The sequence below is a fragment of the Cynocephalus volans genome, chromosome 16 (genome assembly GCF_027409185.1).
Source record: "Cynocephalus volans isolate mCynVol1 chromosome 16, mCynVol1.pri, whole genome shotgun sequence".
Taxonomy (NCBI): Eukaryota; Metazoa; Chordata; class Mammalia; order Dermoptera; family Cynocephalidae; genus Cynocephalus; species Cynocephalus volans.
Window position 1 is genome coordinate 8,443,356 of NC_084475.1, and position 22,770 is coordinate 8,466,125.

Below are 22,770 nucleotides of genomic sequence, written 5' to 3' on the forward strand. Positions count from 1 at the left end.
TTTTCTTTCTGGGAAGAGTATGTTTAAAAGCCTCAACTGTTTTCATAGAAATGATAGCTCTTTCTTTTTCCAGCCGTAACCTGCCCTCCACCACCTGTACCGAAGTTTGCAACACTTAGTGTTTATAACCCATCAGCTGGAAACAACTCCGTGTATCAGGACACAGCAGTCTTTGAATGTTTACCACAACATGCCATGTTTGGAAATAATACAATTGCCTGCACAGCACATGGGAATTGGACCAAATTACCAGAATGCAGAGGTAGGTGCAATAAGACAAAATAATTACGGTAGTGTAGAAACCCAGATTTGAAAAGTATTGAAAATTCCAACTATTGTGGAGTGTTTCAGATCACCTCATTCAACACATGTTTATTGAGCATCTACCGTGTGCCAGGGAGTGTGCTAGGTACTGGGGATACTAGATGAGTGAGACCTGGCTCCTGACCCAGGGGAATGATATATAATGCAATTAACTCTCCAGAGCTGCCTGGGAAATCTTCCCAGAGATGGTGACCCTTAGAATGGGCCTTGGAGGAGGAGTGAAGAATGAGGGGAAGACGTGCCACACACGTGGTGCAAAGTCAGGGAGGCATGAAAGGACAGGGTGCGTACACAGATGGATGAGTATTTCAGTGAGGCTGGCTAAGAGAAGCCAGGATTAAAATGGGGAATCCTGAGAGATTAAGGTAAATACTAGATTGTAGTCGAGTGCTGTAAATCTTTACAATCTTTACCTAAATTTAAGAACCACAGAAATATTTAATTTTTGTTTTTTAAATTATGAAAATTCTTTTTCCTTTGACTTGACCTGTCATTACCGTCTTTGAATTTGTCAGTGTAACAGGTAGACAAATTACAGAGTTTATTATGGGCACAAAGAGTTATTTTAAGGACTGCTAACATCTCCAGTGATGGATATTACAGCTAGTTATTGAATGACTCAAAACATAACTGATTTTTAGCATGGGGGAACTACAAAGAACAATAGTAACCAGCACCTTTTTGGGCACTTACTCTGGGCCAGGTTCTGGTCTCCTGCTAGTGTTATGTGACTTAATTCTTCCAAGTTCTAAGCAATCGGTTCTTTTGTTTTGTTTTGTTTTGTTTACCTAGATGTATCAACTGTTAACACGTTGTGACATTTTCTCCCTCTGTTTCTCTATAGACAGATTTATTTCCCCCTGAATTATCTGAAAAAAAGTTGTATGCATCAAAACACTTACCCATAAATACTTCAGCATAAATGTACTAAGAACAAGGATCTTCCATATTATCACTGTACCCAAGCCATTTAACGTGTTTTGAGTTATTAACAACAATAATTTATTTTTTTTATTTTTTTTTATTTTTTTTTTTATTTTATTTTATTTTATTTATTTATTTATTTATTTATTTATTTGTCGTTTTTTCCTGACCGGCACTCAGCCAGTGAGTGCACCGGTCAGTCCTATATAGGATCCGAACCCGCGGCGGGAGGGTCGCCGCGCTCCCAGCGCAGCACTCTACCAGGTGCGCCACGGGCTCGGCCCAACAACAATAATTTAAACAATTATAATACTATAAACAATTAACAATAATATCATGTGACATTTATTTCAGATGTAACTTTTTGCAGTGGACTCAGAAGTATCCCCTACACGTGTGTTTTGTTTTATGCAGGGTCTAATTAAGAATCACATCTTCTATTTAGTTGTCATGTCTCTTTAGTTTTTCCTAATTAAGAATGATCCTCTGTCTCTTTTGTTGTCTTTCATTGACATTTTTGAAGAGTATAGGTCAGTTGTCTTGTAGAGTGTTTCATAATCTGAATTTGGTTGGTTATTTACTCATGCTTAGATTCAAGCGAAAAACTGTTACGAATACATTCCATCACATCAGGAGAGACATAGGGTCAGTTGGTCCATCCTTGGTCACACTTACTTTGATCCCTTGGTCAGGTGGGGTGTGCCAGACCACCTCTTGGTAAAAACACCTCTTTTTCTTTGGGATTAGTAAGCAACCTGTCAGTGATACTTTGAGACCACGTGAATGTCCACTCTCTAGCAATCATTTTAAAATCCATTAACAATCCTTGACTCTATCAATTATGATGTTGGTGGCTACAAAACAGTGACTTTCTAATTCTGTCTTTCCTTCTACATTAGGTGGCTTTCCTTTATAGAAAAAAGCTTTCCCTCCATCTACTGTCTTTTTAGTGTTGTTATAGACTCATGGATTGTTTTTTATTCACTGTGTGGCAGAGCCACAATTGAGCCAAGTGGTCTGACTCTGGAGCTTGTACTCTTAACTTCCTCATTAAACAAGCTCCCAAGAACATTGTGCTCCTGGCTCCAGCCTTGCTTTCTTGTACTGTGCTAGATGGAGATAAGGATTTGGGGCTCTACTCTTGAGGATCTTAAGGAGGCCAGGAAGCAGCACCATTTTTCTCTGACATGTTTCGTGCTGGCTTCTTGCATAGTCTGCAGACAATAATAACAATTAGGCTTAGCATTTTAAAACCAAATAATAGCATGCTAAATATGCATGGGGGTGCAGTCTTTGTGTTTTAATTTCATGGTTTGTTGGTTAAAAGAGACAGACTTTTTTTTTTCTTTCAAATTCATCATCTTAGGCTGTGTGGAGATGAAATTTCCAGTCAATAATACCTTATGATTATATGCGAAAGCCCAAAGAACTTAATAGCGTGTCATTAATTTACCTTCAAAGTGTTTCCTTTTTAATACCTAGAGTTCCATGAGTATAAGAAAAAGGAACATGCCTTTTCACAACTACTGGACAACACTACTATTTATTCCTAATATGTCTTACTGAATTTTTAGAAGTAAAGTGCCCATTCCCATCAAGACCAGACAATGGATTTGTGAACTATCCTGCAAAACAAGCACTTCATTACAAGGATAAAGCTACATATGGTTGCCATGATGCACATGTCCTGGATGGTCCAGAAGAAGTAGAATGCACCGAACTGGGGAACTGGTCTGCAACACCAAGTTGCAAAGGTATGGAAATATGGGTGAGGTCCCACAAGGTCTCTGAACTTATCTACTGAATCACCTTTACTTGCCATTTCCTGTTCCAATCATTTTTCCACCTGTTGCTCTGACTTGCTTCACAGCTGTTGGCACGTGAAAGCCTTTAGGACTCACATGTGCATGGGGAAGCCTCATGCTTAGGAACCTTGCTTGATATTACACTGTACGAAATAAACAGATTCTTTGTAAGCATTGATAATACGGTAAAAGATCGTGTGGGCTTCCTATATTTGCTCTTAAGTCTTTGCCTATGAGCATCCTTTCTTTTTTTTTTTTTCTTTTCTTCGCTCTCTCTAGTCAAGACTCTTCATTGCAAAAACAAACCACGCATTCAAGCTGATTCAAGAAAATTGGGGCTTATTGTAAAAAGGCGACAGGTTTTTATGGACATTGATGATGAGGAGGTGAAATACAACTGGTACTCCTGAGAACTGGAACTGAAAGTCAGGAACTATTGCTACTCTTCCCATATCTCAGTGGCCTCTCCCATCTCTATGTCTCTCTGCTTACTCACCCTGAACATGACTTGAGTCTATACCAGGACCTCTCAGCTAAAGGATTTGTCACCAGCTGGCATCTTTTCCCTGAGACATGGGTTCCTCTTGAGTTAGGAGTCTATCCTTCATCCAGTCAGTGTCATACTTATGAAAAAGAACTACAACTTAGCATTATATCTGTGCTCAAGTTGCTGTGGGTTGGACAGTTTAAGCAGAAAGAGGAAATTTGGCCCAGCAGGCAAAGTGGTGAATGACTAGCGTCTTAGGTTGGAGTCTCCTAGAAGCAGAGCCTAAGACAGGGATTCAAGTCAGTTGATTCATTGAGTGTCTCAAGACAGAGAGTGAGACAGGTAGGGTAGGATAGGGTGCTAGTTCTCAAACTTCACTGTGTGTCAGAATCTCCTGGAAGGCTTGCTTAAATACAGATCTCTGGGTTCCACCCTCAGAGTTTCTAATTCAGTAGATCTGGGATGGGACCTGAGAATCTGTGTTTCTACCAAGTTCCCAGGTGATGCTGATGCTGATCTAGGGGCTATGTTTTGAACAAGAATGTGGTCTCAGCTAGAGTCTAGCTTCAGTGTGATCCCCCTGGGAGCTCTGGAGCATGAATTCTCCATGAATTAAGAGTTAACCCACCAAGAGGCAAGAGGACCTGCTTTTTGTACCCCCTTGTCAGTCAGTCAGTCACTGGCTACTGGCTGCTCCCTTCTCTGACCCTGCGGATGGCAGTGGGGTTGGTTTGCATAACCCAGTAGAAGAGGTAGCTTCTCTAGACTGAAGGCAATATTTCAGAGAGAGGAGCATTTGTGAACTGTTATCAGCCGACACTCACAGTGGCTGGTTGATGGATGCACCAGCTCGATAAATAGGATCTGAGTAGGGCCATGTAAGCTTACAGGAAATGGCAATATCTATCAGAATTTCTTTTTCACTGAAGCCAAGAATCTGATGTTTCTGCTGTGACCTTCTTATGTGTCTACTGCATGGGAAGAAAAGGCCATCTTGGAAGCCATGTGTAACAGTTCTATTGATAGTGAACTGCCATTAGCAATCATAGTGACATTACTCACTGTGCAGTCATGGAATCTTCTTGTCTTGACCAATCTGTTTCAGGTGTTGTCTACTGGTTCAAACATTATATTTTCTTTCAGAAAGATTTACTGAACTTTTAAGTCTGACTACAAACAATTTCTCTTTCAGCATCTTGTAAATTATCTGTTAAAAAAGCTACTGTCCTATACCAAGGAGAGAGAGTGCAGCTCCAGGAAAAATTTAAGAATGGAATGCTACATGGTGACAAGGTTTCTTTCTTCTGCAAAAATAAGGAGAAGAAATGTAGCTATACAGAGGAAGCCCAGTGCATAGACGGCACCATTGAAATACCCAAATGCTTCAAGGGTAAGACTATGTTGGATCTTTTGGCTAGGACTTCCACCTGCCCCTCACCATAATCAGCACTTGTGTTATATAATGACTACAGGAAGCAATATCAATTAGGCCACTGAGTTTTTTAAAAGAGGGTGACAGAGAGAAACAACCAGACGAAGCAGTGAGCTGCTTATAGCAATTCCACTCGCATAAACATCTTCCTTTCCAATTCATTTCCTTAAAACTCAGGGTTGTGGTTTTATTCAATGACTCTTAAGGTGAATTATGCCATCATGTATAATTCCAAGTTAAGCTTAAATAATAATAATAATACTAAGTCGTATATTAAATAATAAAAATATTAATCACATCTTCATCCCAAATTATAAAGAACTCACCCCAAATTACAAGGCAACTCATAGAAATGGTAATTGGTCTATAGATCTTCTAACATTTTTTCCCCTTCCTTCAGCAATTCCTAGAGTTTGAAAAGTATCCATTAGAACAAAGTATTCGTTAGAGCGAAATATTCTAAGGAAGATGATATTATGTTTGCATGAGACAGAGAAATGTATAATAGCCAGCATTGAGAGCTGCTAACCTTGCAAGGTTTCAGGTTTAGGATTTAAATATCTTTGTTGATAGAAAAGAAAAGGCCAAAGCTATTGTCCGCTCTAGGTTTAGAAATGCTCCAAAAATGCTGACAGGCCCCTCTCGGCAGCTGGGAGAAGACAGTTGGGAGTAAATGGAGCTCGGAAGAGACGTCTGAGAAGCAGACACTAGAGGGAGAGAAGGGATGATAACTAGCTAATAATACCCACGTCTTAGGGTTAGTTTGATTATTAGAAATATTATGCATGACATGGGGTCATGCGTGCCAATGAAATTACCATGACATTATTATAATTACAACTACAAGTAGTCAGAAATGCACTCAATAAATTGTTATTGTTCAAAAGATAGCAGAGCCCTGGTGAGATGTTAAATACTGAAATTGACAAAGTACAATACCTAATACAAATCAGCAGAAAAAATATTAGAAGATGATAATTTTTTTTAAAAAATCAGAGTTTTGTTGATGTATTTCTTCAGCCTGTTCTCCCTTACGGTCTTCAGGCAGATGCAGCGCTGTTAGTGCATTGGAAAAAAAAAACAAAGGGCTGGTAGTTTTTTTCGTCTAATCTTGACTGTCAGAGTTATAAAGAACCTTTTATTTTCTCTCTTGGGAATGGTGCCTTATGATTTCCCTGATGTTTTCTCCCATCACTTAAACCTCGTGCTAAGTGGTTTCATTCATATAATTACATTTATTCCACACATTTGTAAAATGTATTTGAGTTGGCTTAGCTATTTAACAAATTTAAGAAAGGATTGTTTCTCTTAGAATGTTTATCTTTTTCTCCCCCAACAGAACACAGTTCTTTCGCTTTCTGGAAAACTGATGCATCAGATGTAAAGCCATGCTAAAGTGGTTTTCAGATTCAACATTAAATGCCATACCCGTATCTGTGTTTTTCCAAGGAAACTAATGGAGGTGAAAAAATAAAGTTACTGAACTTATTGCCTCCTTATGTTATCCTTCTATGTTATCTGGTTAAGAAACCCAAATATTTGTGCTTTTAAATTTATTTTTTAATTTTAATTTTTATTTATACATATTTATGGAGTAGAGTTGACTATCAGTATTTGTGTACAGTGTGTGATGATCAAATCAATATTATTAGCATGTTCATCATTACAGATCATAATTACTTTTTGTGTCCCTTCCCCAATTATTCCATATCCTCCCTCCCCCTCCCCCTTTCCTGCCTCTAGTAACTATAGGTCTGTTCTCTCCTTCTGCAAGTTCAATGTTTTATTATGGCCTTTCTTTCTTTGTTTCTTAGCTCCCGCTTATGAGTGAGGACATGCAAAGAAACCCACATATTTGGAACATTATCATTTCATGGCTGTGAAATGGAAAATGTAAACAATGATCTGAGTAACCCAGTTCCCCTCTCATAACCCTACTCTCAAGTGCTTTCACTAAAACACTTGCAATGCAGTGTTTTTCATGGGAAGATTCACAGACGCCCCCCACATCAGTATTAACTGTTTACTTATTACAAAGAAAAAAGGCTGTGTCCCAGAATTTTCGAGTATGGTCCGGAAATACATTTATGACAAAGTTCCCAGATAACTCCCATGCATCCTCAAGTTTGAGAAGCATCACCATAAAGAAATAAGCATGGACTTCCAGGTCAATAGAACAGGATTTGAATCCTTGAAGTCAGGTTTACATAACGCCAAAAAGCCTTGTCTTCCCCACTAAAATCCCATGAGCCACCATGGACGTTGCTCTTCTGCATTTGTTCAGCTCCCCTGCCCCGTTCTCCCGTAGCACGTGCTGGACAGACTCACTCCAGGCTTCACCTGCTTCCTCTATGCCTGCGCCTGGGATGTTGCTGGGAAAAAAGCAAAACCCACTCCCATGCCAATGGGTCCCCCTTGACATTCATGAACACAGACATGACATAGGCCCTCAGTTCTGCCCAGCAGTCCCATCATATTCCTCTAGTTTGTTCACTCCTCTGCTCTCCAAAGTGGCTATTTCTCTTTTCAATCCTCCTCAAGCCAGCTTCCTTCTCCTCACGCTCAGCAGATAACCTTGCTCCTCATTTCACTGAGAAAATAGAAAAGATCCTTTTTCATCTTTCCACTATCAAATGCATCATCCTGCCTGTATCTGTACCATGTACTCTGCCTTATGTCTTGTTATGAGGGATGAACTTTGAGATCTCACCCAAGGGACAAACCCTCTCAATGCGCTGGGTCTCCTTTCTCCTACTTAAAGATTTTACTCCTCCAATGAATGCTCATCCATTTTTTTTCCTTTCTATGGGAGAATTTCAATCAATATTCAAATATATGGTAATATCACCTATTTTAAAAAATCTTCCATTACTGCACATCTTTTTCCAGCTACTGCTCCAAATCTTTAGTCCCGTTTTTATAAAAGTCCAGGAAGGAGTTATTTACCTTTGCCATCTGCACGATATACTACTCATTACTGTTTTTAAAATCTGTGTTCCCTGTAGGTATCTCCTCACCTGTGCTTCTTTGTCAGGACTTTATCTGATTCCATATGGTGGGGGCCGGATCTCCTCTCCAAGATGCTCTCTGCTCCTGCTCCTTTTATCAAAACCGTGGTGGCTCCTCTCCCTTCCAGGCTGCCATTTAAAAGCTCTGCATTCCTATTACTTAACCTTAAAAAATAATTTTACTTTTTCTTCCTCAGCCTTTTCCTTCCAGACTCTGGTGTGTGTGTGTGTGTGTGTGTGTGTGTGTTGAAGGTGAAGTTCAAGAGGTTGTGGTGCTTCTCCTTTCTTTCTTTTTTTTTTTTTTTAATTGGTGTTGCATTCCTTTAATTAAATTGGATATCATTTGTTTTCACAAATCATTCTTCTAAAATATTAGACAGCCAGTTAGCTCAATTGGTTAGAGCCCAGCGTTAAACATCAAGGTCAAGGGTTTGGATCCCTCTACCAGCCAGCTACCAAAAAGAAAAAAAAAAATTGTATTCCTTATGAAAATAATATAATCGTACAAACAAAAATTTTGAAAAAACAAACAAAACCATTAACCTCTCCTATCTATTTATTTATTTTTGCAGCTGGCCAATACTGGGACCTGAACCCTTGACCTTGGTGTTACAACACTGCTCTAACCAACCGAGCTAACTGGCCAGCCCTCTCCCATCAATTTAAACATAAATTGCTTTATAATTTCTATACATTTTCTTCTAATCTTTCTTCACATTTAGATGGTCTTACATTTAGTAAAATACTTCTTTTCTCATTCAGAATTTTAGTCACTTTCTCTATAATTTAAAAATACATTTAATATTTACCTAGCCTTTAAGATCATCTCTGAAATGCTTAGCACAGTGAATACATGTCAAATAAAAATACAAAGTGAACTTCACTTTGCTGTTCAAAAAATAACATAATAATATATCTTGAATTCCACCTAATTCCAAGCAGTTTACGCTTTTTTTTTTGTATTTTATTTTATTTTATTTTTTAATTTTATTTTGTCAATATACATTGTAGCTGATTATTGCTCCCCATCACCAAAACCTCCCTCCCTTCTCCCTCCCCCCCCCAACAATGTCCTTTCTGTTTGCTTGTTGTATCAACTTCAAATAATCGTGGTTGTTATATCTTCTCCCCCCCCCCCCCGGTTTGTGTGTGTGTGTGTGTGTGTGTGTGTGTTGAAGGTGAAGTTCAAGAGGTTGTGGTGCTTCTCCTTTCTAAATCAAAAAGCCCTATTTAAGGATTCTGCTGAACAAAAGAGCCATCCACTCTGGGTTTCCTCCTTCCAAAGCACAAAGCTTCAGAACCACTGTTTGTTTGTTTTTTCAATCTGTCACATATTAATTTTAAAACAGGCCTCCCCCTTATCCCACCTAACAGCTTTAGAAATGGAAAAAGAGCAGTACAAAAACTAAAGCATATTCTCCTATCCTACAGATGATCACTGAATTTTCTCTGGAAAAGGGGAGAATATATTATCCCCCCTTTTGTTGCAAATGATTTCATAATTACTTTTATTGTATATATTAGAACTAATACACATATTCAATAAAGTTGCAGGACATAAAATCAACATACAAAAATCAGTAGCTTCTATACACTAACAACAAACTATCTGAAAAAGAAATCAAGGAAACAATCCCATTCATAATAGCTACCAAACAAAATTAAGAATAAGTTTAACCAAAGAGGTGAAAGACCTATACACTGAACATTATAAAATATCAGTTAAAAAATTGAATATGACACAAATAAGTGAAAAGATATCTCATATTCATGGATTAGAACAATTAATATTGTTAAAATATTTGTATTACCCAAAGTGATCTACAGATTCAATGCAATCCCTATAAAAATTCCAATGACATGTTCACAGAAATTGAAAAAACAATCCTAAAATTTGTATGGACCTGCAAAAAACCCCAAATAACCAAAACAATCTTGAGCAAAAAGAACAAAACTGGACCACAAGGTCAAGGGTTTGGATTTCCACATTGGCCAGCCACCAAAAACAAAACTGCAGACATAAACCATCTGATTTCAAAATATATGACAAAGGTACAGCAATCAAATCAACATGGTACTGGCATAAAAACAGACACATATACAAATGGAACAGAATAGAGAGCCTGAAACTAAACAAAACTATTTACAGTTAATTTTCCATGAAGGTGCCCAGAACACACAATGGGGTAAGGAAGTCTTCTCAATAAATGGTGTTAGGGGGCCGAGCCAGTGGCGCACTCGGGAGAGTGCGGTGCTGGGAGCGTGGCGTGCACTCACTGGCTGAGTACCGGTCATAAAAAAATAAAAATAAAAAAATAAATGGTGTTAGGGGCCGAGCCCGTGGCGCTCTCGGGAGAGTGCGGCGACGCTCCCGCCGCGGGGTTTGGATCCTATATAGGAATGGCCGGTGCACTCACTGGCTGAGTACTGGTCACGATACAGACGACAACAACAACAACAACAAAATGGTGTTGGAAAACTGTTACACACATGCAGAAGAATGAAATTAAGGATCTCACACCGTATACAATGATCAACTCAGAATGAATTAAAGACTTAAATGTGGACCTGAAATTGTAAAACTACCAGAAGAGAACATGGGAGAAAGCTCTGTGACATTGGTCAGGGCAATAACTTTTTGGATATGAACCCAAAAGCACAGGCAACAAAGGCAAAAATAGACAAATGGAATTATATCGAACTAAAAAGTGTCTGTACAGACAAGAAAACAATTAATAGAGCAAAGATGAACTAGGGAATGAGAGAAAATATTTGTAAATCTTATAAGGGGTTAATATCCAAAAAATATAAGGAACTCAATAACTCAATAACAATAAAACAAACAATCTGATTTTAAAATGGGCAAAGGATCTGAATAGACATTTCTTTTTTTTTTTCTTGTGACCAGCTGCACCGCGCTCATCCCTATATAGGATCCGAACCCGGGGCAGGAGCGCTGCTGTGCTTCCAGCGCCTCACTCTCCAGAGTGCACCATGGGGTCGGCCCTGAATAGACATTTCTCAAAAGAAGACATACAAATAAATGGTCAACAGGTATATGAAAAAATGCCCAAACATCGCTAACAGAGGAATGCAAATTAAAATCACAATGAGATATCACCTCACACCTGTTAGAATGATTATTATCAAAAAGACAAAAGATAACATGTTTTGGTGAGGATACAGAGAAAATGAAATGAGTATGTTGAAGAGATACCTTCACTCCCGTGTTCATTGCAGCATTATTCACAATAGCCAAGATGTGGAATCAACGTAAGTGTTCATCCGCAGATGAATGCAGAAAGAAAACATGGTATATATACGTGATGAAATACTATATAGTCTTAAAAAAGAAGGAAATCCTGTCATTTGGAACAACATGGATGAACCTGGAGGACATTGTGTTAAGTGAAATAAGCTACGAACAGAAAGACAAATACTGCAGAATCTTACTTTATGTGATATCTAAAAAACTTGAACTCATAGAAGTAGAGAGTGGAATGGTGGTTACCAGAGGTTTGGAGGTGGGTGTTTGTGGGTTGAGATGTTGGTCGAAGGACACAAAATTTCATTTAGGGGTAACAAGACCAAGAGATCTGTTGTACAACATGGTGACTATACTAGGGTACTTCAAAAAGTTCATGGAAAAAATAGAATTAAAAGATAATACAAGTAGTTTGCATGAACTTTTTGAAGTATCTTCATAGTTAATAACATGTATTGTATTCTTGAAAATTGCTAAGAAAGTAGATTTTAAGTGTTCTCACCACACGGAAAATGGTAAGTACAAGGGTACTTCAAAAAGTTTGTGGAAAATAGAATTAAAAGGTAATATGAATCTTTCCATGAACATCATGAAGACCCCTCATATATGAAGTACTGCCTATGTTGCTAGCCCAATCTAGCCATTCCACAGTGTACACATATTTCAAGACAACATGTTGTGCATTATATATATATATATATTATTTTTGTCAATAAAAATAAATAAAATTTAAAAAAATTATAAACAATGACCATTCCCTACTCAGATCAACTAAGAAATATTAATCAGGAATTTCTGAAGTCCAATAGCCCAATTCACACCCAGTGAAGGATGGAGGGTTGTTTATTTAAGTATTTATTATTTATGAGCTATCGCAGGGATATGTCCAGTATGGGATGGGACCAATCAGAAGGGACGGCATTCCCGAACTGGGGTTTGGGGGTGCAGGGTTGGGGCTGGAAGACCCCTGATGTACCAGTGTTCCCCTTTATTTACTAGACTGCAGGAAAACGGGGGAGGGGTCTTATGAGAGGAGCTGGAGGTCTGGTGGTTGACACCCAGAGCACTTGGGCAACAGCTACTTACCACCTGGTATAGAAGCTCTTTAACGTTTTAATAGCCTGTATAGTCTTATTAGTATGCTCTACCATGTCTGCTTTCAGGAGGGATTTGGAACAGCTTAAAAAGGTTGAAAGGACACATAAGACATAAAAATAAAACACACATACCCAAAACAAAAAAACACACAGATTTTGTATTTTTATAAAACCAAACTAGAGTATTTTAGGAATATAGAAACATACCGAGCACCTAGAATGAGTTAATAAGAATGACTGGACCCTGTTGAGCTGTGAGCTTTCACACATTGAATGTATGGTTTTATTACACGAAGAAAGAAAATATATGAATCAAATCATGCCTAGTAGTGAATTCTGGCTTTTAGGTGAGTCCTTATTAGAAAGTATACTGGGAAACTTAGTGAACATCTTTGGTTTTACTTCTGCAAAAGATACAGAAAAGTTCCATAAGTGAATGTTAATGATATCGACATGAAATTATAACTCGATCAGTGCATTTCAGCAAGGAGTCCTCTTCCTGAAGTCTTTTCAGTTTTAGGTGATTGATCAAATTCTTAATGGTGGATTGTGTTAGATGATTTCAGAAGAAAACAGGAACCTAAATTTTTAAAAAAGTGTAAGATGGTGAAAGATAACTGAAATAATTCACCTAATAATCAATAGATATTTGTGCTTCTTTGACACTTCTTGTAGAAGCCATAGTGTGGGTGACAAAGTGCCCAAGCATAGATTATTGGCTCTGACTATACATCCTAAAAGACACTGTTGACTATCATAGGACTTTGAACTCGGTAAGCTTGTGTTCTTTTATTCAGGTTCTTTTTGTGGTGCTGACTCACTACTTTTTCACACTCTGCGTCCCCCCGTCCTTCTGCTTAATAAATCTAAGATATAGGATGATCAGAGTCTGAGAGGAGAAAAAGGCCTGGAGTACAGACAAGTTAATAAATAAATGAGGTGAACATGAAGTTTGAAGACCTTTCATGCACGTTAATTTCCACTAGTAAGGTACTGAACAACCAGACAGGAAGAAAGACTTGGCCCGTTGACAGCAACTGGTCTCTAGCCACCCCAGTGCTGGCACAATGGCCACATGAATGATGTTGCCATGGTAACAAGCATGGAGACCATGCATGGGCCCAACAGTACGGCCTCCTACTTATGCAGACTGATCTAGATATTGCCTTGGCTGAATGTCCAACCTGCAAGCCACCAAGCCCAGAGACCAATGTTGAGCCCCCAAGATGACACCATCTCTTAGGTAGACCCACTGGCACACCTGAGAGGAGAAAGATAATTTGGGAAGTAATTCCCTCCAGCGTTTTTGAAATAGTTTCTCTAAAATTCATATTATTTCTCCCTTAAATGTTTGGTAGAGTTCACTTGTAAAGCCACTGGGCTTGGAGTTTTCTTTGTGGGGGGTTTTTAATTTGAATTACATTTCTTTAATATATAGAGGACACTTAAGGCTATTTCTTCTTGATTGAGCTTTGGTAGTGTTTTTGTCCATTAAAAAAAAATACCAGCTTTATTGAGATATTTCACATACCATAAAATTAACTCCTTTAAAATGTACAATTCAGTAGTTTTTAATACATTCATAAAGTTAGGCAACCATCACTACTATCTAATCCCAGAACATTTTTAGTAGCTCAGAAAGAAACCCCACAGCCATTAGAAGTCACTCCGCATTCCTCCTTCTCCCATCCTCTGGCAATCTACTTTCTATCTCTGTGGATTTGCCTGTTCTGGATATTTTGCATAAATAAGTCATACAGTACGTAACCTTTTGAGTCTGGCTTTTTTTCACTCAGCATGATGTTTTCAAGATTCATCCAGGTTGTAGCATGTACCAATACTTCATTCCTTTTTATTTATTTAGTTTTATTTTTTGAATTGAAACATCATTGACTATACATATTTATGGGGTACAGAGTTGACTATCAGTATTTGTGTACAGTATGTGATGATCATATCAATATTATTAGCATATTCATCATCACAAATCACAGTTATTCTTTGTGTCCCTTGCCCAGTTACTTAAGTTCCCTTCTCCCACTCCTTTCCCACCTGCAGTGACTATAGGTCTGTTCTCTCCTGAGAGTTCAGCGTTTTCTGTAGTCTTCCTTCCTTCCTTCCTCTTTCTTTCTTTCCTCCCAGTTATGAGTGAGGACATGTGGTATTTCTCTTTCTCTGTCTGGCTTATTTCACTTATTGTAATTTTCTCCAAGCTCATGCATGTTGCTGCAAATAGCAGAATTCCATCCTTTTTTTATGGCTGAGTAGTATTCCATTGTGTTCATATACCATGGCCACATAATAGTCCACTGTATTTCTCTGCTACATTTTGCTTGTTTATCTTTTGATAAACATTTGGGTTGCTTTTACCTTTTGAATATTGTGAATAACGCTGCTATGAATGTTTATGTACAAATCTTGTGTGGACATAAGTTTTTAATTCTTTTGGGTGTATAACTAAGATTAGAATTGCTGGGTCATATGGTTACTCTCTATTTAACATTTTGAAGAACTGTCAAACTTTTTTTCAAAATGGATGAAGCATTCTACAATCCCACCAACAATGCGTGAGAGTTCTTCACGTGCTCCCTGACACATTATTTTCTGTCTTTTTTGTTTCATTCATCCTACTGGGTGTAAAGTAGTATATTATTGTTGTTTTGGTTTGAATTTCCTTAATCATCTATTTCTTTTAAGTTGTAGAATTTGGGGGACATAAAACTGTTCATAATAGTTCCTTATTGACCTTTTTAATGTCTGTGGTATCTGTAGTAATGTCTCATCTTTTATTTCTGATATTTGTAATTTGTCATTTGTGTCTTTTTTTCTCTTGATTGGGGTAGCTAGGTTTTTACCAATTTTATTAACTTTTCTCAAAGAACCAGCTGACTTTAGGCCTTTCTTTTTCTTCTAATATTAGCATTAAAAGCTATAAACTTCTATTTTAGCCTGGCTTTAACAGCACTTTACAGATTTTGATATGTGTCTGTTCATTATCTTGAGTCCAAATTATTTTCTAATTTCCTTTGTGATTTCTTCTTTGATTCATACATTATCTCAAAGTGTGCTGCATGGTTTCCAAATATTTGTTGATTTTTGTCTTTTTAAATTGATTTCTGATTTAATTTTATTGTGGTCAAAGAACATACTTGGTTGATTTAAATAATTTTAAATTTATTGAGACTTGTTTTATGGCCCAGTATATTTTCTTTCTTAGTAAGTGTTCATTATGCACTTGAAAAAAAACATGCATCTTGCCATTGTTGGATATAATGCTTTACAAATGTCAACTAGGTCAATTTGTTGATAGTGCGTTTAAATTTTTATATGCTGACTGATTTTCTGTCTATTTGTTCTATCAATTCCCAAGAGAAGAGTGTTTCCATTTTCTTTCTTTTTTTTTTTTGTTTTTTGTTTTTTTTGTTTTTTTGTTTTGTCTTTTTCGTGACCCGCACTCAGCCAGTGAGTGCACCGGCCATTCCCATATAGGATCCGAACCCGCGGTGGGAGCGTCAACACGCTCCCAGCACTGCACTCTCCCGAGTGCGCCACGGGCTCGGCCCAAGAGTGTTTCCATTTTCAACTAGAATTGTAAATTATTCTACTTCTTTTAATTACCTTGGGTTTTGTGTCATCTATTTTGGAGCTGTTATTAGGTACATACACATTAAAGATGGTTATCTGAAAGTTTGCTTTTTAATTGGTGGTCAGTTTTTGGTGGAAGATTGTTGCATTGAGTAAAATATTTATATCCTGTGGCTTACATTAACTGGTCAGTGCTTTCTGCAGTGTCACAGAAAATGTTGCCAACCTTTCTACACAGGAGCTATCATGGCATCCTGTTAAGAGCACTAACTTGGCTTATAAAACTCTTAACCATCTGGTGCTGTTGCAACAGCTGTATCTCTTTTCTCATTGTCCTACCATCCTGCAGTTTCTGTTGTTACCTGGACATGCTAGGCTCTTTGATTTTTCTTGCTTTCATGTATGTTCCTACTTTTCTAGAATGCTCTTTTCTCTAGCAAGTTCCTACTCATTCTTCAAGATCCAATTTGATATCACCTCTGACATCTTCTCTAGGCAGAATTAATTGTTTCATTTTCTGTGCTCCCACCGCGCTTTGGTCGTATTTCACTAATAGCACTTTTAGTAATAGTAGCACCCAACACTTAGTACACTTAGCACTTACTCTGTGTTAGTTACTATTATCTCATGTATTCCCCAGTAACCCCATAAAATAGGTTCTGTTATTATCCCCACTTTACAAATGAAAAACTTACCCAAGGTCACAGAGCTAGCAAATCAGAGCTACCTTTCAGGTAGTTTGGATCAGTCTCAGCCTTTTAGCCACTGTGCTGTTCTACCTCTCCTACTGTATACTACCTTCTTATAATTTATCTTATCTCACTGGACTTAGAACTTGAATGCAACGTCTTTCTTTTCTTTTCTTTTTTGGCGGCTGGCTGGTGCAGGATCGGAACTCTTGACCTTGGTCTTCCTTCCTTTCCTTCCTTTTGACCTCAGTGTTATAACACCTCACTCTAACCAACTGAGCTAACCAGTTAGCCCCAAAGACTTTCTTGTTGTATTTATTTTTCTAGTATTGAGTCAGGGTTTGGCACATAGAAGTTGCTTAGATATTTGAATTAATGGTTGAATAAAGGCAGATATGTTGGTAAAGAGGCTTAGTACGTCTGAGAAGAACGTCCAGACTTGGAGTCAACTCCCTCTTGTGCTGTGGGTTATCTAGATTGAACTGTTAGTCTCTGTAATACACTATAAAGCTAGTTGAGGGAGATTTCAAGTATGAAGTTTGTGTTATAGGTAGTTATACTCTTACTTTATTGTGTATAATTACAGCAATAACCTTCTAGTTGTGTTTCCTTTTGTGTGAAACATTGTATACGCACATGGTTTTCTGTGAACAAGTGCAGAATTTTTGTCAAAACGTCAGAATAGATAGGAATCTGTCATACCAGCCAGTGGTAAGTGAAATAATATGCCATTACTATGGTTCCAGAGGAATTCTTAACTATTATCTCCCTACCTTTTTGAATGCCGTAAGAATCATTTGCTGTATTTTGGATGCATTTGTAAAAAAGGTTGCTTACTCCTATGGAGTTTTAAAAAGTTAATAATTTTTCAGTGTAGTGTTTTTTTATGGAAACCAGCCCTTTCTTGTCCTAATCAAATTATTCAGAAAATTTGATGTCATTATTCAGAAAATTTGATATGTCAAACAGATGTACGTGTATTTTTAGACAAGTGTGTGATATGCTCCTACCCTTGACCCAGTGTAATGTGTTTTCAAGTTCCTAGTTATTTTCTGAGATGGATAACCATTGTCTTTCCTACCAATTTACATAACATTAAATTTACTTAGTAAGTGAAGTTTATTCCTCTGGGTTATTGACTGGCCTCAACAGTGCTTTAAAATAATAACTTATTATTTTATACCTCTTTAAACCTCACAACCTATGCCGTAATGCCATAGTGTATTCTGGATTTTATAGCTGGGGAAACAGTCCTACAAAGAGGTTTGGTAATTTGCCCAAGGTTATAGAGGTAGCAAATGGTAGCGTGACAATTAGGTGTCTGGTGTCTCTGGCTTCAGAGAGCTTTGATTTTTATAATAATATAGTGGAAATTGTTGTAAATCAGACTGTATGATTATAGCAACAACAGTGAAAAATCGGGGTTTATGAGGAATTGACCACAGTGATGTTTCTACCTTCTAATTTGAAAAGAATTTTAAATATACTAGTGAGATGCCACCAATAATCCCCAGAATTTCCATTTCCTTCTGGATAGGTTTTTCCTCCTGGGACATTTTCTTTTAAAATTCCATTGTTTTGGCTAATACTAGAATTAGTTTATTTGGAATGTGTACGGGAGAGCAAAACAGAAATGATGTCTCACAGTTATTTATTTGGTGATAGAAGAGGACTGGTTTTGTTCTGAGATGGAATATGAAGCTATCCTGTATGGTACTATCTGCTAAACATACCAGTTTTTGTCCATGGCAGGTGAAATCAGCATCATTATATATTTTGGATTTTGAATTTAGAAAATCCAAATTATAAACAAGTATGTTACTTGAGTTCTGAGGAAAGGCTACAATTATTACATGTACTCAATGACATTAAAAAACCTCTAAGGGAATAATGGTACATACAGTAGAAAAGAAATTTTAGTTGGGGCGATTTGGAGCAGGGAGAGACAGGAATGTCTATAATAAGGAGCTTAGTAGCTCGAGCCAGCTGTTAAAAACTAGGGCTAACATGAGTGGTACAATATACTGCCAATGATAAAACTACTTTAAATTTGGTTCAGACCTAGGGTAGATGGGAACAGTCAGACAGGATTTAAAGCTGCTCTGTGTAATCTGCATATTAATAATTTCTTAATCAGAAAGTTTGGATCCACTGACTTTGACTATGAACAATATTTTTTATTAAAATTTTAAAAATTATATTAAATTTCAGTACTTACAGGAAGGTGGAAGAGAATAAGATCAGCTCTGTAGAGTTCTGATATTATTATGTTTTGCTATTTGAGATTATAGGCTGTTGGTTGTGATCTTTAAAGAGTTGTCCTGATAATTCCTTTTTCTCCAGCTCTAATTTCTCCTTATATTATCATATAGTTAATCATGGAAAGGGTACATCTGTGGGATTATGTGAATGCCAAAATCAGCACCAGTTAGCAAATAACAAGATTCCACTTATATGGATAAATTTAGGGCAGTCCTTGTCTCTATTTATATTTAAGTGATCACCACGGCTAAATTTGTAATGGAGAAGTTTCCACATTTGTCCGGTGTTTGGAAGCAGAATTCTTGACCTGTGAGGAACTGGAGCTACTGTGTACTTGTATTTTAATGATGTGCAGGGTAGGTCAGCCAGGTTCTGTTCGACTTGTAATTAGACCTGCCACAAAGGTCTAATTTTTCTTGAGAGGAGGCAGTTGAAGGAAAGTAAGCTGAGTGTATGTATGTATGTGCAGTTTAACACTTTGTTTTGTAAAAGTGAAATTGCTTCCAGGCTGATCATTTCTGAATTTAAATTTTTTTTTTTTTTGTCTTTTTTTCGTGACCTGTACTCAGTCAGTGAGTGCACCGGCCATTCCTATATAGGATCCAAACCCGCGGTGGGAGCGTCGCTGCGCTCCTAGCACTGCACTCTCCCGAGTGCGCCACGGGCTCGGCCCTGAATTTAAGTTTTTGATCAGCGTTAATGAAAGCTGTGTTTCAACTCTGAAAGTATTTAGAAAGGATTAGTTGATTTAGACAATGAAATAAGTATTCCAAGCAGTCATCCTTAAAACTAAATTTTTAGGAATGCTCTAACATAGGATTTGTGAATTTTTACTAGGATGACCATATGGTTAACCTTTTTGTCCTGGAATAATTTTTAGCACCCCTTTTTACTCTCAAAGTGCCCTGGTTTGTGCAATACATTATGTGATCATCTATCTCTAATGGGATTTGAGAGATCTAAATGAGGTTTTGAAAGCAAGATAAAGCAGCAGAAATATACTTCTGTTGAAGTCTTGTTGAGGTCTCCAGATAATTAGATGCCATATTGACTTTTTGGAAAGAATTGATTCTAATAAGTCTAAGTTCATCAAAATGACTTTAAAAAATTTGGGGTGATGGGGAGGCAAGAAATAAACTATTTGTGATCACCACCATCATCATCATCATTACTACTACTACTGCTACTACAGTTTGTGTCCTGGGGAATTGAAATCACATTTTATTTTCCTTCCTTTCTCTTCTTTTTGCTTTTCTACTACAACATTCAAAAGGCACAAATGGATTCAGAGTGCAAAGTAAACCACTTAGTTAATCTTCTCAAAGGCAACCACTATTTCTAATTACACGGGGGTTCTTTCACAAAATACATTATGCATATGCAGGCATTCTCCACTGTACTTTCCCAAAGGGTAGCATGGAAGCACATTTTTCAGCACTTTGATTTTTTTTTCTTCTAAATAATATATTTTGGAGATTATTCCATAACTAGAAGGTTTTTGTTTTTTACTTTAAAGTAATTTTAGATTTATACAATAGTTGCAAAAATAGTACAGAAAATTCTGGTGTACCCTCACTCATCATCCCTTACTACAGTATCCATACAGTAATCATAGTGCGGTTATCAAAACTAGGAAATTAACACTGGTGCAATATTACTAACTAAACCACAGACCTTATTTGAGTTTTACCACTTTTTTCAATAATGTCTTTTTTCTGTTCAAGTTCCCATCCAGGATTTCATATTGATGGCATTTAGTTATTCCTCCTTTGTCTCCTCTAATCTTAACAGTTCCTCAGGCTTTCCTTGTCTTTAATGGTAACTGGAAGATTTTGATTAACTCTGTTTTCTATAGAGAATATTGTTTCAGAATTATGGAGGCAAGGTTATTATTTTATAAAGCTAAAAGAAGCTGTATCTAGTGTGGAGGGGAGAGTATAATGGTACTGACCTTTCAAAAAGCCTTTTATTTTGGGACAGTTTTAGATTTACAGAGAAATAGCTAAGACAGTAGCAAGAGTTCCTATATACCTCATAGTTTTATAATGTCCCTGGGTTTCTTCCGAATGCTATTTAGAAATGTGGACCAAGTTGCATCTGCCATCTAAACACAGTGCTTACCTTTCTTAAGAATTGTCTTCACTTTCACATAGTTTGCTTGTTTGACATACTCATGAAGCTGAGCTTCCAAGGAGTCATTTCTTAATGTACCAAGTGGAACAGGACAGGGAACTGGAAGATGGACAGCCCAAGACATCCTGTTTCAAAAGAGAGCAACATGTTTATTCTAACTGAATCAGAAATGCAAGGAAGCAACTTAAGATTCTTTCACATTTGGAAATCTGCCCACCTTCACTAATAATGAAGAAGATTAGGGGAACAATTACTAAAATTCTATGAGATTAATGTCTATCCTCAACATTATTGTTGAAATCAAAGAACTGAATATATTTATCACCAATTCCCAGGACAGAAAATTGATGACTACTGGGAAGTAATACTAAAAAATAAAAAAATTAAAAGGGAAAAAAACCAAAAAAAAATTTTTTTTAATTTTTTAAAGAGAAAAAACTAAACTGAAAAAAATAACAAAAATAAAAATAAAAGATAATTAGGAGAGTATTAACTTTGAATGTTTAGAACACAAATGAAATAATTATGTGGGAGTGTAGATAGTATGATAGGAACTGGGGTCATAAGTCAGACTCTGAAGTTCTTGTCCTGGCTCTTTCACCTCTCAACTGTATGACCTTAGAGAAATTAATCAACATTGATAGGCCTCAATTTCTTCATCTGTAAAATGGAGATAATGATAACCAAAGGGTTGTTGAGAGATTTAAATGAGCTAATGTGTATAAAGTACTTGGTTAGAACACAGCCTTGTAAAAACCAAGGTCAAGGGTTCAGTTCCCTATACCAGCCAACCACCAAAAGAAAAAAGAAAAAAAAATTGTAAAGTGCTTAGAACTGTGCCTGGCACCAAGCATGTTCTTTGTAGCTATTAGCTGTTACTGTGCATGATAAGAGCCATGTAGAGAAATTTTAACTTTCCACATGTGGCAGCCACACCTGACCATCAGTCATACAATCAAGTGTTTGTGGTAGGCCTACTGCTATAGTTTGTGTCCCTCAAAGTTCATGTGTTTGTAAACTTGATCCCCAGTGCAGAGGTGTTGGGAGGTAGGCTCTTTAAGAAGTGTTTAATTCATGTGGGCACTGCCCTCATGAATAAATTAATGCCATTATAGAGGGAGTTGGTTCATTATCACAGGAGTGGTTTCTTATAAAAGGACGAGTTCGGACCTCTTTTTGCCTCTCTCTCTTTCTCTCTGAAATTATCGAGTTTCAGGCATTTTCTTTCTTTTTTTTTGACAGCTGGCCGATACAAGGATCTGAACCCTTGACCTTGGTGTTACAACACCATGCTCTAACTAAACACCTAACTGGCCAGCCCTCAGGCATTTTCTTATAGCACAAAATGAACTAAGGAACTTACGAAGTGTCTCAAATGTGACAGGTGCTGTGTAAGACACTTAAAAATTAGGTCATTGCCATCACAATGCTCATAGTCTAGCAGGGCACACAAGTAGCACCATGTTGGTGTTCCATAGACAGTGGGTAAGACAAGGAAGCTCCATCCACATGAATAAACAAACACGCACATCAAGGGCATGACTAAGGGCTAAGTGGAGAAGCAAGAGGATGTGAAATGAGTGAGATGAGGTAAGGTAAAAGAAAAAGCCAAGAAGGCGGACAAATTCAGTGAATCTTCACCAGCCAGGAAGTTTAGGGATTATATGTTACTGAGAAGTAAAGCTTTCTTAATTTATCCATGAATTAAATGTGTAAAGTACTGTTAAGTTGCGTGCTTTAACTTTATTTCCTTGGGTAA

General features: G+C 37.3%; 2 protein-coding genes across 9 annotated transcripts in view; one reads left to right on the forward strand and one right to left on the reverse strand.

Annotated features, from left to right (window-relative positions):
• Positions 1-6,429, forward strand: part of LOC134364652 (beta-2-glycoprotein 1) — an 89,599-nt gene extending 83,170 nt beyond the window's left edge. The window contains exons 6-9 of the mRNA XM_063080656.1: positions 74-262; positions 2,823-3,002; positions 4,733-4,930; positions 6,312-6,429. Of these exons, the coding sequence (XP_062936726.1) occupies positions 74-262; positions 2,823-3,002; positions 4,733-4,930; positions 6,312-6,367 (623 nt within the window). The 3' untranslated portion in view covers positions 6,368-6,429. The remainder of the gene's footprint in view (positions 1-73; positions 263-2,822; positions 3,003-4,732; positions 4,931-6,311) is intronic.
• The window catches only part of LRRC37A3 (leucine rich repeat containing 37 member A3), a 118,809-nt gene that overhangs the window by 24,216 nt on the left and 71,823 nt on the right, over positions 1-22,770 (reverse strand). For 7 of the 8 annotated variants that reach the window (XR_010021859.1, XR_010021861.1, XR_010021860.1 and 4 more), the window contains exon 5: positions 21,000-21,136. Coding sequence is in view for 3 of the 8 variants with exons in the window: in XM_063080657.1 (XP_062936727.1) it covers positions 21,000-21,136 (137 nt within the window). In the remaining 5 variants the exon portion in view is untranslated. Of the gene's footprint in view, positions 1-12,597; positions 12,923-20,999; positions 21,137-22,770 lie in introns of those variants that run through there. The other variant, XR_010021862.1, reaches the window with a different exon arrangement.